At 39.0% G+C, this 18152-nt stretch overlaps 1 protein-coding gene across 4 annotated transcripts in view; it reads left to right on the top strand.

Annotated features, from left to right (window-relative positions):
- Positions 1–18152, top strand: part of LOC103141433 (gamma-aminobutyric acid receptor subunit beta-3-like) — a 55023-nt gene that overhangs the window by 18531 nt on the left and 18340 nt on the right. For 2 of the 4 annotated variants that reach the window (XM_007557079.2, XM_007557080.2), the window contains exons 1-5: positions 424–925; positions 1051–1142; positions 1237–1304; positions 14455–14675; positions 17465–17547. In XM_007557079.2, coding sequence (XP_007557141.1) covers positions 846–925; positions 1051–1142; positions 1237–1304; positions 14455–14675; positions 17465–17547 — 544 coding nt within the window. In that variant the 5' untranslated portion in view covers positions 424–845. Of the gene's footprint in view, positions 1–423; positions 926–1050; positions 1143–1236; positions 1305–14454; positions 14676–17464; positions 17548–18152 lie in introns of those variants that run through there. The other 2 variants (XM_007557078.2, XM_007557077.2) reach the window with 1 other exon arrangement.

The following is an 18152-nucleotide window of genomic DNA, read 5'->3' on the forward strand; positions in this document are numbered from 1 at the left end:
TGCTGGTAGTGATAGACAAATTACAAACTATGTACAAGTACTGTTGGAATACTATTATTAGCTTGTTGTTAGCTGTTAATGGTGCTAAAATAGCCATATTCCAGTTTACTAATACAAAGCTAAAGGGCTGTTTCAAAGTTTTTGTTTAGACTGGGGAACACAATTTAGAATGCTTGAACTCGTCAAACTAAAACTATTTTTGTCTCATTAATATTTAATATGTACCTTTTATTTCAAAAAACATTTTTGGGTTTAACAGCAGCCTCTGTGCGTTGTCACAAATCGTCAGAAATTATGCGCTACCATTTAAAATGTCTTAATGAAAATGATTTGAACATTTTGCTTACATATATCTTTTATGCTTGGACTTGATCTTGATTGCAGGTCGTGGACATTTTTTACAGTGTGTTAAGTGTTGAGCTTCGTCTCTCGTTTGAACAAGCCTAGTGCCACCGCCACAACCAGCAGCAGCAGCAGCATCACTCATCAATATGCGCTCCAGCTTCTCAATTTAAGAGCCTCTCGCACATTTAGACATGGGCAAATAAAAAAAAAGGAAAAAATAATAATAACACCCAGGCGAAGCCCAACAATCCCGCCGAGGGAGGCGATGTCAACCCACATTCCACATCTGACTCCGTCTGCAGCAGACTTTTTCCGCGTCTCAGTCGACTTTCTGCTGGTGTATAATTTTTTTTTTGTGCGAGGGGGGAGTCTTCCATGGATTTGCGTGCGAAAAGACTGTTGATTGCGGCGTAGGAGGTGTGTCTGTAAACATCAGGGGATAAAGAATATCACTAATTATAGCAGGTAACAATCAAATCAAATTAGAGGGGAGAAGGAAGATGTTTGCTCTGCCGAAGGTTCGTCAATGTCGCGTCTTGTCCGCGCTGGTTATTGGGGCGATTGTGTGCTGCGCAAAAAGGTGAGTGCTCTTTTTTTTTTTTCTTGTTTTGTTTCTGCGCCCAACAAGTCAAGGTTATTGCTCAGGTTAATTGGCACAGCAGCCATTGGGTGGTGCTTCCTCTCATTCCTCCGCTGTCGTTTCAGCGTCAACGAACCGGGCAACATGTCCATCGTGAAGGAAACGGTGGATAAACTACTGAAGGGGTACGACATCCGACTGAGACCGGACTTTGGAGGTACACGGCCCGTCATGGTCAATCATTGGCGCGCTGCTTTGGCGCCATTCGCACTAAGGTGGTCAGGTACACAACACTGTTTAACCTCTTCCAGGCCCCCCAGTTGCAGTCGGCATGAGTATAGATGTGGCCAGCATAGACATGGTGTCAGAAGTCAACATGGTGAGTTGATTTTTATGTGTTTTTTAGCACATTCTATGGAGGTGCAGTAGTGCCATAATTCATTAACTAAATAGTCAAAAGATTTTAAATGTGTAACTTCAACTGAAATTTGTTCAAACAATTTGCATGAGGCTAAATGTGGTGTCAGAGGTAAACATGGTGTTTGTCTAAAACTATGGGGGTCCAGAACTGCTAAAATTAAAAAAAAAATCAAAAGATTTCAAATTTCAACTGAAATTAATGAAACTAATTTGTTCTCACAATTTGTACAAGGCTAAATATGGTGTCAGCGTTAAACATGGTGAGTTTATTTAGTGTGTGTCTAAAATGTTTGGGGGTCCAGAACTGTGTAAATTAAAAAAAAAAATAATGAGTAATAAAAAATATTAATTCAACTTGTCATCAATCAGTTAAAATTAGAAAGTTAGCTTGATGAGCAACACATTTCAAACATTAAACAAGCATCTTATTAGTATTAGCCATGGCTTTATTGGCACTGCTTGAAAAATTGACATCTCTTTTACAAATTCCATTTCTCATCCTCCTCTGGGATATTCTGCCAGTGCTGCATCATCTCTGTGTTACCAGCAACTGGGTCATAGAAGTGCTGCTGCTTTATGCAAGTATATTAGTTCTGTTGGGAAGACATGATGGTCATTAAAAAGTTGACATTTCTGTTGCCTGTTTGCCAAGTTTTACTCCCATTCTGTACCTACTTGTTCCCATTTAATATCTTTTCTTCTTGCATTTTGTACAAAAATAAGTGGATATTAATTTTATTTGAAATGTATTAGACTTTTTCATTTATTTTGGTTCTGATCCCTAATTTCGGGTGAGTTCACTTCCCTGATATATGACAGTTTATGACCTCTGACAAATGTACCTCCTTTTAGCATTATGTTATAGAGTTATAAAACCATGTTTTCTCACAATACGAGTAAAGAAATTTTATTTTAGCTAAAGTATGAAAAGTTCCCCTAGTCATCGTGTTGTACTAAAAAAAAGTAAAGTGCAGAACTAGTGAATCTGAAAAGACATAAAAATGGGTAGTTAAAAAAAAAAAAAAAAAAAAAAAAAGGTTAGAAATCACCAGCACCACTAGTGGTGACAGTTTAGGTGGGTCAGGTTACCTTACAGTGTTGGGGCAGATATGTCCATGTTATTTCTTTTAATTGATGTGTGGGCTGGGGGTCAACACTAGTCAATTTAATTGGTCTGAAGTGGACTTCGTAACAGAATTTCTTAGCAGCGAAAAAAAATTAATTTCAAATCATCATTACTTGAATTATTTCTTAGGTCATGTACAAATAAGTATTTATTAACTTAATTTTTTTATGAAATTGTGACACTTTTGTCTCTCTATACTGACCATGCAGTCCTGCTTCCTCCACTGCCCCCCCCCAACACATAATACGGTCATGTGGGTTTTTGGTGTTTCTTTATCTGGAACGTTGGCAGGAGAGAGAAGCAGCAGCAGCAGCGTTGCTTCCAACAATCCTCAGACAGAAGGCTCACTTTAGAGACAAGATTAAAGCTGCAGCCATGCTCTCACAATCGATACACTCCAAGAGCTCTCCATTCAGATCTTTTTGATGCAGAAGAATTCACAGCTCTGCTTGTTAACCTCGGCTGTTACCGTAACACTGTCCTCCCCGGAGGCCCCTCCGAGCAGACAGCTATCATAGAGCTCAGATTGGATTAGTTAATTCATGAGCTAAATGCTCCCCACTTTACCCTGCACCCTACCCCCCCTGCCTCCTTCCTCTTACCATGTCGACACGTGCACCCGCATGCAAGAAAAGTAACTTCAGGCTATTGTATCTTAAAATATCAGCTGATGATGACCCAAATTGCAGTTGGAAATGATCTGCCAGTGGCTACGCTTCCTCTTCTTTGCAGGAGCAAAAATAAAATAAAAGAGAGATTTTTAAGGCTCAGGCGCCGAGCTGAGTTATAGACGTTGCCTTTTTTTTTTTTTTTTACTACAAGTCTCCGGTTCCACATCAACACCTCTGCTCCGACAGCTTTCACGGGCCGCTGCCTGCACAGGTGCTGCCATCATGACTTTCATTAGAGCTGATGGCTGCCGAGCTGCTGAGCTTTTCTCACAACAAAGACGTGGCGCCACAGTCAAAGACAGTTGATCGTAGGAAAAGCACTGGCTGAGTCTATCAAGTTATACCAATGTTGCAAACAGTTAGGGGAAAACAAAACCCAGATTTAAAGCTACGGTTGGGAAGCTAAGTCTGTTTACCAGCCTAGCTAATATGCTAACTGTGAATCTATATAAGTAAAACTGTAAAGAAACGATGTTCAGGATATTTAAAACTACACTACCACAAAGCAAGCAACACAAAATGGTATAAAATTTAAATGAGTCGGTGCGCTAACTAAATGCTACAAGTTGATGGGATTGCCACATTTGTTTCTGCACAGCAGGAAACATCTGCTTTTAAAGAGACTTTAAATCACAAGAACTGCATTTTGCAGCAGTTTTGAATCTGTGACGATTTGAAACCTCAAAATAGGTTAATGCTGGTGACGTCAAAAACAGCTCACATCGTATCAGGACGACAGTCCTGCTCTTCTGCTCCCCTGTAATGAATTAGAGAGCGATCCTTTGGGAGGGAGGAGATGTGTGTGTGTGTGTGTTTGTGTGTGGGCAGGTTTCTGATCAATACTAATGACTCAATGATTAGTTCACCAGGTGACTCCTGGCTTTAGCTAATGATTGGTGCAGCTTTTGTTGGCTTTTTGGGCACGTATTCCTCATAGAAACTCCACAAATGCGTTTGAGATGGAGTGCTTTCCTTTTTGGCATAATTTAAAAAAATTGGCCTCTATTCATGAAAAGTTGCTATTGTTTGCTAAAATACGAAGGCTAGGAGATGTGCTTGAGGGTTTGTAGAGTAGTACTGAACCCAAGTCATGACCATTGAGAGCAGAAGGCAACAAAGGATTGACTTAATTGGTCTTATTTTGAGAATGAAATCATTTTGCTTGTTTCGGGCTGTAAAAACCAGGAAAACCTTTTGACATGAATATTTATTTACATCTCTAAAGCAGCGTACTTAAAAACACAAATGTGCAACTTCCTTCTTCATCAGATGTAAACAAAAATGGGACAAGCCATTTCCCCAGCTAGGAGTAGACACACACGTTTGTTTTGATTGTATCTACGGGTAAATAACACACAATGAAACAACATTTCCATATACAAGTAATTATTTCCATAACTCAACGGAAATACTAAGATTCCTGCTTTATTATTTTCTCCATGCTGGCATCTACTGTTAGGAGCACAGCATCTCAAGTCAGTACTTTGGCTAGGCCACCTCTAAGGATTCAAGGAAAACCTTTATTTTAGCTTCTCAGAGGTGAACTGAAAGCCAGATTTTCTCCGTTAAGATAGAATTCATGGTTTCTTCACTTACAACCCCCAATCCAATTACAGCTAGAATAATAATAATAAAAAAAATAATTAAAAAAAAACATTATCACAGGGTCATATAGTCTCTAGTTAAGCAGTTGAGTAAAAATAGGAGTGGTGTCTGCTCAGTTTAATTTTAAATGCACCTCCCGGTGACTCTTTGACACCCATCAGGCAGATGTAGGTCTTGCTGAAGACTTAAAAAGACTCTGCTTCCCGCTGCATGACGTCTTCAGTGTTCACATTCTAACTGCAAGGAAAACAAAGCAGACAGTCTGACACTGAGATGTTGCCCTTAATTAATAAAAAAAATAAAATAAAAATCAAAGGCCGAACGCAGGTATTAAACTTTAAGACTTTTATGCTCCTCCAAAAGTTCAACTCAACTCTTTTTTTTTTAAATGTAAAAAAAAAAATCATTAAGTTTCTAAGTTAAGGTCTTTTAAAAGTTAGTTTAGGGAAGGTTTGGTTATTTTTTGCCTCCTATATTTTTAACAGGCTGCAGGTGCTCAGATAAAATAAGAGTTTAATAATTTGTGTTCATTTACACGCAAGGAGCTGCATGGAGCTCAAGAACGTAGGAAATAAGAATATATAAAGTTAACCTAACTTGATTGAGAGGAACTGTAAACAAACAAAAAAAAAAAAAAAACGATATTCACCTGCATTGTAAAATAAAAGCATACTGTTTAGTTTTTCTTCTCAAGAATGACCATTTATTTTTGTCATTTGTCTTTGTTTGCATATTTTAATTAGCATAATAAATGATTTCCTGAAAATATTTAGATCATAATTACATATATGTGTCATAAATAGAAATATTTATTCATGTTTCCTCACTCCTTCATCAAAAACATATAACTTTGTTTATTTATTGATTTAAATAAACAAATCAAATCCAATTTATTTACTTTGTTTGTACTTCCTTTAAAAGTATTAATATTTTAATTGAACTTTTTTTTTTCTATCAGACAAAAGTTTGTCTGTTTTCCTTTTATTTTTGTGTTTATGCTCTTACAGGGTTGTTCTTTTTGATAAGGGGGAGCTAAGCGTCAGAAAAGGGCGCAGTGGGATTTGACAGTATGGGAGCGCTGCTAACAGGAGCTGGTGGGCCAAGCAGTCTACTCTCTGCAGAGCAGATGAAAGCCACTGATCAACCAGGGAATCAGAGTCGAGATCACACTTAAACTGCTAATTAATTAGGTCCGTGTCTCATTGCCACCGATTCACACAGGGACCGCACATGTGCAGCTCTGCATCTGTGCTAGCTAAATGGACAATCCGTGGCCGTTCTCCAGTGTTGAAGCTCACAACAAGCTGTTTGTTGTTTTCAGCGTTTGACATTTGGTGGATGGTACTGATCCAGTGTTGGAGCTGTCTGTTGTTCTATCATGGGGATGCTTGCTCCAAAGAGAAGCAAGAGAATCAATGCTTTTGTGTCAACCTTTGATCAGTGCTAAACTGCACATTAATGCTGCGATTTGCATTTTCTCCCGTGGAAAAAAACAACAACAAAGAAAACGACTTCTGACAAGTCTTCAAGAACTCGGAAAACATTTCATCTTCACTAATTTAGTGAGCAAATCTGCAGACATAATGAAAAACCGGTCCAAAAAGATTAAAGTTTATTTGCACAGACTGCTGGCTGTGCTGAAATAAGGCTTGGAGTTAGGGTGTTTGTTGGACAAGAAAGCAGAGATTCCTCAGTGCTGAAGGAAAACAATCCAAAAAGATACAACTTCCCATTGTTTTTAAGACTGCACCACTCACTACATCCTGATTAAAATAGCTCTGCTGGAGATTTGTGTTGGGTTTGCTCCAAGGATAAGATATGAGAGGAGGTAGAAAAAGTGTGGCCAGTTGCCAAAACTCCAGTTTATCACATCCTGAAAATCTGAGTTTGTTGGATTGATGTTTCTCACAGTCGGTATATGATTTAAAAGAAGTCCAAAGGCTTCTAATTTCCTGGAGTAAGGCGTTATTTTAGCATTAAAACTAATGTAGGGAGGCAGCAAGGATGTGTGTTAGGGCCTTTTCTTTTTTGTTGTTTAAACAGGAAAACAAGGAGCATCTGAGACATTTTTAAAATATTTCTGGGATGGATTATTGACACAGATGCTACCAATAACTTCAGATCTGATTTACATTTGTTGTCCCTGATTATCCTTTGACTTACAAAGGATTACACTTCACTCATTCACCTAAGTCCACACAATTCAACTGAGCCGTCTTTTGCTGCAGCAGTTTGATTTTTCAGATTCAAATATATGTCACACTGGCAAACCTGATGGGAAAAATGACAAAGGGGCAAACGAGTTAGAGTTTATTTAAAGCAGAAAACTTGTGGAGAGATGGAAGGTGTGAGTAAAACATGAGAGGAGAGCCCAGCGAAGAGAGGCAGCTGATCGAAAGCTTGAAAGATGGCATCTGGCTCGCCCACAAACAAACAAACAAAAAACTCCACCTGGCAGGGCAGGTCGACGTAGTGAGCTCCAACGCGTTGGCAGAGAGTGAGCTCCTGCACAAGCAGATGCTAAAATGTCTGAGAAAGGCTTATTAATTACCTCTGAGGTTTGCTTGTGGTGCTCTGCGGGCTTCGCTTGATGAGAAACGCATGCTAGGACAAGATCAAGGCAGTGTGTAGGAAATGGGAAGTCCCTTGAAAATGTTTGAGTTGTTGGCACCGCATTAAAACTCGGGCTGACAACTGTGACTAAAACAAAAACAAATCAATCAGTAAATTACAGTTTTATTCTTCAACTTAAGCCTTTCCTCTTTAGCTTTTATTCCTTAGCTTAACCTTAAAGTGAAGATAAAAATGAAATAACAGTGCATGTCTCCGTTTAATTGGTTTCCAACACCTTTATTAAGGAAATGAGGGTTAAAAAATAAGGGCACTGTGTGTAGGTGTGTGTTCAGTACCAACACACTCACTCCCAGGTGTGAATCTTTGTTGCGGTAAGAATTAATATCCCACTAACTAATTTATAATGTCTCGTAATTCTGCTTTACCATATTGGTCTTTCACTTTAGATCCAAATGAACACATTCATGTTTGTGGGTGTTGACAACATTCGAAGTGTTCAGTCATAATCTTTGAAGGGACTCTGTCCAAAATCCCTTTTTCTGCAGCCAATATTTAGACTTTATGGAGGTCGTTTTAGGAAATTCGGCCTCGGGAAACGAAGTTTCAGCTCGACAAAAGGTAGAGCGCAGAGAGAAACGGTCAGAGCATGCACAGTAAATGTAGTCACAGTAACAGGCTGAGCAAGCCAGTCATCTGTACACCCACGGCTGTGTGTGGGTGTCGAAAAGAAGAAGAAAAAGAAAGAAAGAAAAAAAAAAAGGCTGTCATTTTGGAGAGGTGAAAAGATCTCCATCTTTCCATCTCCAAATGTTCCTGCTCCTTTGCTTACTTTTTTCGGATCTTGCACCAGTACCACGAAAAACCTGTCTCTTACGTAAATATCTGCTCCCCGATTTCAGATTCCTTCTGAACGACATGGAAGCGATTTGAGCCGGCGTTACGGTTCGGTCTTAAATACCTGATGTAAGGCCGAGTCCGCAGAAAGTACATCTTGGATTCAGATGTTGCCAAAGCAATAACTGTGTTATCCTAATTATCCCGTATAGCTCTTCCAGCTATGCAGCAAGAGCATAACTTTTTCTCTCCAGCTTAATATACCCTGTGTCTTTTATCCTGCATCCGGCTTCCTGGCTGATGGAATGTAATTGGCCTCAGGAGAAAGCATGCTGTGGGTTGAAGTGATGATCACTAAGATTTAGAGCGAGCAAAGAGAGCTCTTCTTGGCTTATAGTGCCAGCCAAATGACAGAACACATGATTTGAGGTGAGGGGGTGTGGGGGTTTCCAAAGATACGACCCCCTTGCGATCGAAGCCATACTCAGAGTTGCGTACACCTTTGACAGACTGCAGGCTTGGGAGATGTACAGTCCATAGGAGCCAGCCTTACTTCCTTCATTGGTGCCACTCAAGCAGATGGGTAACAAATAAAACGGTCTAGTAAATTTGATTCATGAGCGCTTATTCCAAAGGTCTTCAGACAGAAAGATTCCACCTACTCTAATGGATGAAAGCAGTAAAAAACTTCACTGCTATCAAAAACAGGAACACTGTGTTCTAGCATTTATTAAAAGGTTGCTGTAAGACTGGATGAAGAGTCCGCCATCTGCTTCACAACCTATTAGGCCTTGGTTGAATAGCTGCAAATTGGGGAACAAGTGTGAATGATATCTTGGCTTTGCCGCGGTTTTAGTAATCACCAAACAAGCTTTCTTAGCAATTTTGTTCTCTTGTACCCAACCTTTGATTCAGGTCACAGGGCTTCAACAGAATATATGTGGGGAAATTCTAGACTTTTCCAGATTCAACCTTCTGGACTTCTTAGTCTTTTATCTTCATTTTATACAAAAAATACAAAAGTTAACAATAACTGATTTAAATATGGAATAGGTAAAGAGAAGGAGGGCAGAAAGGAGGGCACTCTACTGGCAGGAAAGAAAGAAAATAAGGAACGAAATAGGATGGAATGACAAGGTATGGAAAAAGGAAAGGAATAAGGAGATGAGGGCATAAGGAAGCTGACAAGGAATGAAAGGAAGGAAGGACTCAAAGAAAGGAATGGAGATAGGACAGAAATGAAACCGAATGGACGGACAGATGCAAGAAAATAAGTAAGGGTGCAAGAGAGGACCTAAGGGAGAGGGAGGAAAATAGACACAAGAAAGAGTGAAAGCTAGAATACAATGAAAAAAGAGACGGAAAGAAATAACTCCACAAGGAAGGACAACGGGAAGGTCTCAGGGAACGAGGGAGAAAAGATACATTTTAACACTGAAATAGGGAATACAGGTAGAAGTTAAAGTGTTCCAGAATACTTATTGTCTTTTTCAACACTTCTATACCTTAATGTGCACAAAACAAATAGATAGCATCATGAGGAAAATGGCTTTAAATGTAAGTATTCAGGCAACATCCCAGGACATGAGCCAGGAAGTTAAAGGGTTTTCCACATGGACCACAACCTCTAGTGTAAATTAGCAACAAGCGGCAAAAGGACGACAAATTGGTCCTGATCTCTGATGAACCTAACTCAGACTGGGGTAAGATTCAAGCAAGCCATTGTGGGAAGCTTGTCTTTTATCCAAGTTCTAGTTTTAAAAGTAATTCTACCAAATACCAAGGAAATGTACAACAACTGTTTAAAGCTTTATGTTTAGCCATTGTATCTAGACTAAAATGTGATATTTGGCCCCGCTTGTGGAACTAAAAGCCTTTTGCTCTTCAACTACCAATCATGTTGCACTTGTAATAAATACTAAACGTCTTTCATTTAATGTCATATATTGCAGACTGAATCAGTCATAATTTACTAATAGGCAGTAAAAAACAATATGTAGTCTGAATAGCATATGTGGGAACATTTCTACTTTATTTATTCCTCCTCTATTTCCTACTTATGTGGTAAAACATCATAAAAGTATCAGACGTATTGAAGGCGGACGCTGTCATTTAATGGAAAAAAGTCATTTCAATTAAATCCTAGTGTGTGCTCTCTATAAGGGATGCTGCTACTTTTGCTATGTTATATCCGTGGAAGGAGGGGAGCAGGAAATCATTGAGGGATTCCCCCGCACTGCGGTGATATACCACTGTAGGGCCATTCCCAGGGGAGAGAGAGCGCTCCCAAATTACATTAAAGTGACTAAAACTGCTTTACCAAATCAGGGTTCATGTAGAGTACGAAGTCGGTATACATTGTTGTTTTCCTTCATCGAAAACTTCATCCCAAATGTGACAAACTGGACATTTCTTTGACGCTTTTGCTTGTGTTGCCATACCATTTGCAGTGCAGTGGAGAGGCAGAGATTAAACCGAATATGGGTCAGTTCGCAGCCAAAACTCTGCTTATCTGAACTCTCGCACACCCTGAATGGAAATGATTATACCCTGCGGTTAATTGAATTATTAAGGCGTGCTGGAAATCACTTCCACTGGTCACCGTCTTTATTATTGCAGAAAACATATGCTAATGCACAAACAACAGCGCTGAAGCAGAGCGTAGAGGGAGTCGGGCGAGGTGTCAATAATTTATAATGTTCAGTTCTAGTTCATAGAAACCCAGAGCTCACTTCCTTTAAAAAAAAAAAAAGGGGCAGGTATTGCAAAAGCAGTGCTTGCTTCATCTCAAATTCATTTTGATTGTCTCCATGCAACATTGATGAGGACTTCTTGGCCGCATGTTTACACAGGCTACACTGTTTGTTTAAATCATTTATGATCCTATGAGGTGTTTGCCGAGCAGCCCACCTGCCGACACGTCGAGTGGAAGATGCCAGCCTCGGGCGTAAAGGAGGAAGAGGGAGCGGATGGGGAGCGAGGGTCAAAGCCAGGCAGCGTGAAAGGCATCAATCATTTGGAGGGGATGATGGAGGGTAAAGTTACAGTGGTAATGGAAAGAAAGAGGGGAAGAAAGGCAATGGGATGGATTCAGACAGCAAATTCCCTCTGCAGGCTCCCGCTGTCAATAGGACTGGAACGTTTGTTGTTACTGATAGAGAGGTTTTTAGTTTGCCACCGTCCATTTACAAGCCGAGCGTCTTTCTGTTGCAAGTCATTGCAGAAGACAAGTTCATATTGTTCCCATGGCTGAAACATGGGACGGCTAATGTCGATGACAAGTTTTATTTAGACTACAAGCTTTTATTGATGACTTCAGCAGAGCTGCAGGTAGCTCAGCGTCAAGTAGCCTGGCGTCACTAACTTGATTTAACATTGTTTAGTTTGAAATTTTAAGTGATTTTAGTGTGGAGCTCCATCAGTGCTAACAGCATCAGTTTACTGTGCTCGTAGTAAATATAAATTAAATGTTATTTATGCTTTTTAATATATATTTTCCCAGTAGAGACTCAGACTTTGTTTGTCTGAAAGAACTGAACCAAACTGAGAAATTGTAAAATAATATCGACTAACATAGTTTTCTATTTCTTTGTCATTTGCATCCATTTTAAACTGTTAAAGATATTTATTTCGATATTTTTGTGCTGTAGGTAACAGTTACCTGTATATCTGTATGGTGGTGCATTGCTTTTTAAAATAGTTGAGTAAAATGTGTGGTTCTGCTTCTTTCTCAGAAGAATAAAAGGTATTTGATCAAAATGTTTGCTAGAGAGGGGAACATGCATTTAAAAAAAAAAAAAGTGTCCATCAGCTAAAATGTTCCTAAATGAGGACAAATAACAGCAGCTTGGCATTTTGATAAAAATCGCATTGAACGTCCATTTGAATTTAAATGAAAAGCGTCAGTGGTTTAATAAGCTTTCAGGTGTCACACAGTTCAGCCTTGTGAATCATTGCTCCCGTGCCAGAAATGTTCGGGAATTAATTCTTTGAAAATTTTGCATGAAAAAATCCGCTAAAGCTGCAGGTAGATGAGTCATCTCTCCCACTTATATGTTGCACCGTGGCACTTCATTTTACTGACCAGCGTGTTCTCAGGTGGAGACATTTTGAGAGAACCATACGCAAAAAAGAATCATTGATACTTGAGTAAAGTTCTTTACTTTAAAAACGTAACTTTAACGTTTAATTTGAGAAATGACTTAAGCAGGGTGTCTTTGATATAAAGATGTTTTGAATGGTGAAAATATACCTTTTTTTATTATTTGAACGTGCGCTAAGCATTGATGCAGCAGCTGCCGATCAACATTTCTGGAGACATTCATGCCTTACAGTAATAGCTATTTGCTTCTATTACATGGATTTAATAAGCTTTCTCTTGAAAGTGGGAGCCTTGTTCAAGAAAGGGCAGAAAAGGATGATTTGTAATGGAAGATAATGGCAGTACACAAAAGTAATTGCCACATTAATTCCTGACATTTCCTCCCACATGCTCGCTGAAGACTACAATCCGAGAGTGATTGGGGGTTGCAGGCGACCAAACATGCCACCGTTCTATTACTGTACAACCATGGCTTGGTGCCAATAAGCTTCCCTTGTCCTGCTGAGTGTCCAATCTGTGTCCTGTGCTGACTAAGATCTTCCTTTTCTCGTTGATCTGCATGGCGGATAAAATATTCACTGATTATGAAGTTAATAAAAATAGATGAGGAGACAAAATTCTGACTTCGGGATGAATTTGCATGAGTTTATCTTGGAATTCTATTTTCTTCCCCCCCCCTCCTCATGAAAATGCAAAACCTGTTGTGCGTTAGAAACAGTGTTTCTGGCGGCGCAAAGAGACAAATAACTACTCGAGTTATGCAACAGCTTGGTCACACATGAGTCTTTTGGAAAGCGACGCTTATTGCAGTGGACGCTTTTAATCTCGTTCTGGTTTCCGTTTGGCACCACGGGGACATGTGTGCTTTTAGCAGTGCCAGCTTGGTGCAGGTTTCATTTCAACACAACAGTGGGTATGGTGAAGATCATTGCACTGCCTAGAGAAAGAGGGAGAGAGAGAGAGGGAGGGAGGGAGGGAATAAAAGAGAGGTGCGAACAGAGAGAAATAGATATGAGAGAGAGGAAGAGTTAGCTTGAGTAACTGGATTATGTGGTATGGGATGAAGGGGGGAGGGCTCGGGGCCTCTGGTGCAGCTTCTGCGCTGGTCAAATATTACCCAATTAATACAAAACACAAGTATTCCCTCGCACTGTTGGATTATGTGTATTCTCATGGAAGGGCTGACTTTTGTCTTGTTTTTCTGTTTGTTTTTTGCTCTTTTTGAGTGCCAGATCATGCTGGTTTGATACATAGAAAATTAAAGGGATATAACAATAATACATTAATGCAGAGACATATTATATTTCTGCTGAAATTGCAATGTATAGTTTTCAATAAATCCAATTATGCTGGTGTATTTGTAAACATAAAGTTATAAATGCTATTTTTTATTTTTGTTCTCCCCCCAATATTTAAGGAGCAAGTATTTGTCTGTAATAATACATTTTACTGTTCTCTGGATGCTCTATGGTCTTTAGATAATTATTAGCCGAATCAAACTAGGTCAAACTGTCAGTTTCACTTTCATTTTCAAGCGTTGGGCATTTTGAGGTGAGTGAATCCTCCTTTGCAAGGACAGTGCAGAAATCAAACCGTCCTTAAAACCCACGGCTACATGGTTTATCCGTGAATCAAATTGTGTTTGCTGCAGTGTCAAATGTGTCATAAGTCAAATCTAGAGCGTTATTTAACAGTGCATTGTGCCTTCATTTGTTATTGAAATGGCCAGCATTTATTTCTGCTGAAGTTAGAACAAGTTTTTAAATGTTAACTGATGCTGTGTGTGAAGTAAAGGGAAAAAAAGCAGTGTGACATTTTGTAAAAACGCATTACAATCAGTCTTTTTTGTCCAAAGTGACTGTGTGAGAGTCAATTTAAATTAAAATTGTTTAAAGAGCTTTCAGGTGTCATACAATTCAGCCTTGTGAATCAATATTTTTATACTAGAAAGATTCAGTCAATGGGGAGAGAACTTTTGAAAATCTTCCTCAGAAAAGTGTTCAATAAAGCTGCAGGTAGATGAGTCATGCTGCCATTTTGTGCAACGCACTGTGGTACTTTACAATACTGAGTAGAGCGTTCCCACTGGGAGGGGCCAGGCTGCATTTAGGATACTGGTTTATATGTGCCTAGTCCTATATAATTAAACTGGTAAAGTTTTTATAATTGTTCTTTTTCTATCTCTCTCCTTCCGTAGGACTACACGCTGACCATGTATTTCCAGCAGTACTGGAGGGACAAGCGTCTGGCCTACATAGGAATCCCACTGAACTTGACTCTGGACAACAGGGTTGCAGACCAGCTGTGGGTCCCAGACACCTACTTCCTCAATGACAAGAAGTCTTTTGTTCATGGAGTCACAGTCAAAAATCGCATGATTCGCCTTCACCCAGACGGGACTGTCCTATACGGGCTCAGGTACGGCCTTGTTGTCTCGTCAGCTTCTCAAAGGACACCTTTGTTTTTGAGAGAGGTCACACAGAAAAGTGGGCCATCTCTGCACATTTGTCAAAGCACACCCAAATTTTCAACCCACAAATGTGAGCAAAACTTTGTCACTATTCAGCTACTGTCGAAAAACATAATTTTGCAATGACTGTGTTTTCATTTAATAAGAAACACAATTATAATCCCATATAAATGAGTTTGTTTATGCTATTAGCCTTTAAAATACACTCCATTCCATCATCCTCCTACCACTTCCTGTTATCGTTTTCCTCCTTTTGTTGATGACATCACTCGTGATGCGTTTTCATTTCAGTTTTGCAAAATACACTAAAAAAAAAACCCACCTCATCCAAAAACATTTTATCAAAAAACATGAGTTTCATCTAAATTGTCGTATACGTTAAGCAGATTTATTTTTGTAATTCTAAGTTGCCCATTTACAGATAAATAACAGGATAAAGTTTGTGTACCAACTCTCCTAGCTGACCAACGATCAGTTTGGTAGTGTAAGCAACTGACCCATATTGTCTTTAAATAACAATTAAGAAATGCACCAGTTTAGTCATATTGTACAATGCAAAGCTCGGCTTCCAGGTTGTTGGTGAATACTTGTTTTATGAAGCCCCTGCTCTGTGTTCTCCATTGATGTTTTTGTCAGGCTAATTCAGAGCAGTCGGCATGACCTATGAATATGGATGCATGCTTTGAATTGTCAGTGGCAGAGAGAAGTGTGCATGTGTGTGCGTGTGTGTGTGTGCATCTTTGTTTGGCTGTGTACTAGCGTACCCGCATTTGCATATGTCAGTACTTTAAAGTCAAATGGCAATGCTTGATTATGCCAGTGGAGTTCAGAGCATTTAGCCTCGTGGGCTACTTATAGACCTCATGGTGCATGCAAGAGATCAAAGTACGGAGGAGAAACGCCGGGGTGTTTTTGATTAGAGCTGTTATGTAAATTAAAGTCAGGTAAAGTTGAGTATCGAGCTGTAAACAGATTGATTTCGTGTTAAGAAAATGCCACTGTATGTTATGTAAGTTAAACAAGAAGAAGCTTATAAGCAATGCCACCTTTGTCATTGTAACCTTAGTGTATGTAAACTTCAAATTTGGCTGAGATTAATACAAAAATCAGTAACTCTTTATTTGAAGGGGTGTGCATAAGACTGACATGACACTGTCATAAATATGACATAACGTCTGTCATGAACATAAAGAAGTCTTTATGAATGTTTATGACAGTTGTCATGAAGTGTCATTTGGTAAATAATGACACTTTTAATGCAAAGTTGCTCTAAAAGGTTGCATTAAAAGTCCTTTAAAAGTCCCAACTTTGCAAGATTTTGTAAATTATGGTAATTTAATGCAAAGTTGGCATTTTTAATGGACTTTCAATGCAACTTTTAGAGCAACTTTGAATTAAAAATGTCTTTATTTACCAAATGACACTTCATGACAACTGTCATAAACATTCATAAAGACTTCTTTATGTTCATGACAGACGTTATGTCATGTTTATGACAGTGTCATCTCAGTCTTATGCACACCCCTTCAAATAAAGAGTTACCCAAAAATCTCCTAAATGTTTTTCCTTTAGTCTATAAACAGGAATAGTTTTGACGGAGTAATGCCATGCAGTGAGAAAAAGGTTGCTGTCTATTTATTAAAGCTTCTTCAAGCCTTGATGTCTTTTAAATCTGAATATATTACAAATATACTTTGTTCTGACAAAATGGCTGCTTTAATGAACACCCGATCACCTTTCATTACAGTCATTTAGACAAAGATACACAAAATGCAACATTTATCTCTAAAAATTATTTGTTACAGTCTACATGCAATATAATCTGTATCTGTAGAGTGCCACAGTAATGACAATATGTCTGTGCTTTAGAAAAACCCACTTTGTTGGAGTAATTTTAACAGCATAATAACATCAGCTAATGGCTTTCCACAGCCTCATCCGAGTCTTAGCTGAATGAAGACATCCAGTGGCTAACTGCCAAGCAGCCGGCATTTAATCAGGCCAGACTCAGCCAAAATCATTTTGAATTTGCATTTCACTTTGCCCCTCACTTTAACTGTCTGATCATCAGCCGTCGGAGCGCTCGCGATCACATAAACAAAGCAACAACTCCTTGCGACCCAATTCAGATGAGCAGGCACCGAGCTGTGCCAAAATTTGCAGTCGTGTTTGCGTTTTCTTTTTTTTTTTTTTTTTTTTTCCTTTTTCCACCTAATCAGAGGCTGGAGGGAGACCAGTTTTTTTTTTTATGCCAGGGAGATAAACAGATTGTAAAATATCAGTATGGACTGGCGTCTGTCAGTGACTTATAGTTTAATTATGTACAAGCTTACGCAGTCAGCATTTTGACTGCGGGACGCTGCAGTAATCTGTTTTGGAGATGACAATGCAAGGAGTCTCCTGTAATGTGAAACCACCTCAGGAATTTGATGTAAAGACAAGAGGATAATTAGTTTGCTTTAAAGATGACTAACACAAGCAGGTGCTTTTAGATTAATACTTCAGGCTAACTGGATTACTCCTGTCCCTTAAACTCTTCGGTCATTCTTGACTGCTTAACACACAGAACGTCCTGTAGCTTCGTACTCTTATTCACATACATAGTTCATTTGGTTTTTATCCAATGGATTAACACACACACACACACACACACACATACACAAAGCATAACTATCATCATTTTGAAGTGGAAAGAAAATGAGATTATCTCTCTCTCAATCTGTTTGTTGTGTTTCAGGATAACAACAACAGCTGCTTGCATGATGGACCTCAGGAGGTATCCCCTGGATGAGCAGAACTGCACTCTGGAGATAGAGAGCTGTGAGTACATGGGCGTTTTTTGGGGGAGGGTTTCTCCTAAAACTAGGTTAATTTATTTATTTTTGATAAAGACTCTGGAGCGGTAACGGACTGGATATGAGGAAGGTTGTTTTGGCGACAATGGAGAGATTAGCAGACACCCAAACATAATTTTTTTTGATGAAAAATTTTTTTTTTCATCAAAAAATTCAAGTTTTCTACTTGAATTAATCACCCACATGTCCCTCGATGCTTGCCTGTTTTGATTGGGTAATTTTATGATGTAGCAGCTGTGGGAGATCGGCCTGGTGTACAATGGATATCGGGATTCGCTTTATGATTAGTATTTTATTAAAGACAACAAGTAGCTTTTTGCAAAGAAGCATAAAAAGCCTTAGCGTGTGTTTTCTATAGGGTATGAGATGATGTCAGAAGAAATCAACCATTTCTTTGTTGATTTGGTCACATTTTTTGGATCCCATTATTTCATGACCTATTTTCAGTCTCCTGGCATAGACCAGCTCATTTTTATTATTTTTGATGTTATTACAAAAAGTTCATGATGTACTCTATCAAGACTTCCTGGATCTTTTGGCCTTTTAGTCCTGCTTTATGTCCAGTACTGG

Source organism: Poecilia formosa, unplaced genomic scaffold (genome assembly GCF_000485575.1).
Source record: "Poecilia formosa unplaced genomic scaffold, Poecilia_formosa-5.1.2 Scaffold83, whole genome shotgun sequence".
Lineage (NCBI taxonomy): Eukaryota > Metazoa > Chordata > Actinopteri > Cyprinodontiformes > Poeciliidae > Poecilia > Poecilia formosa.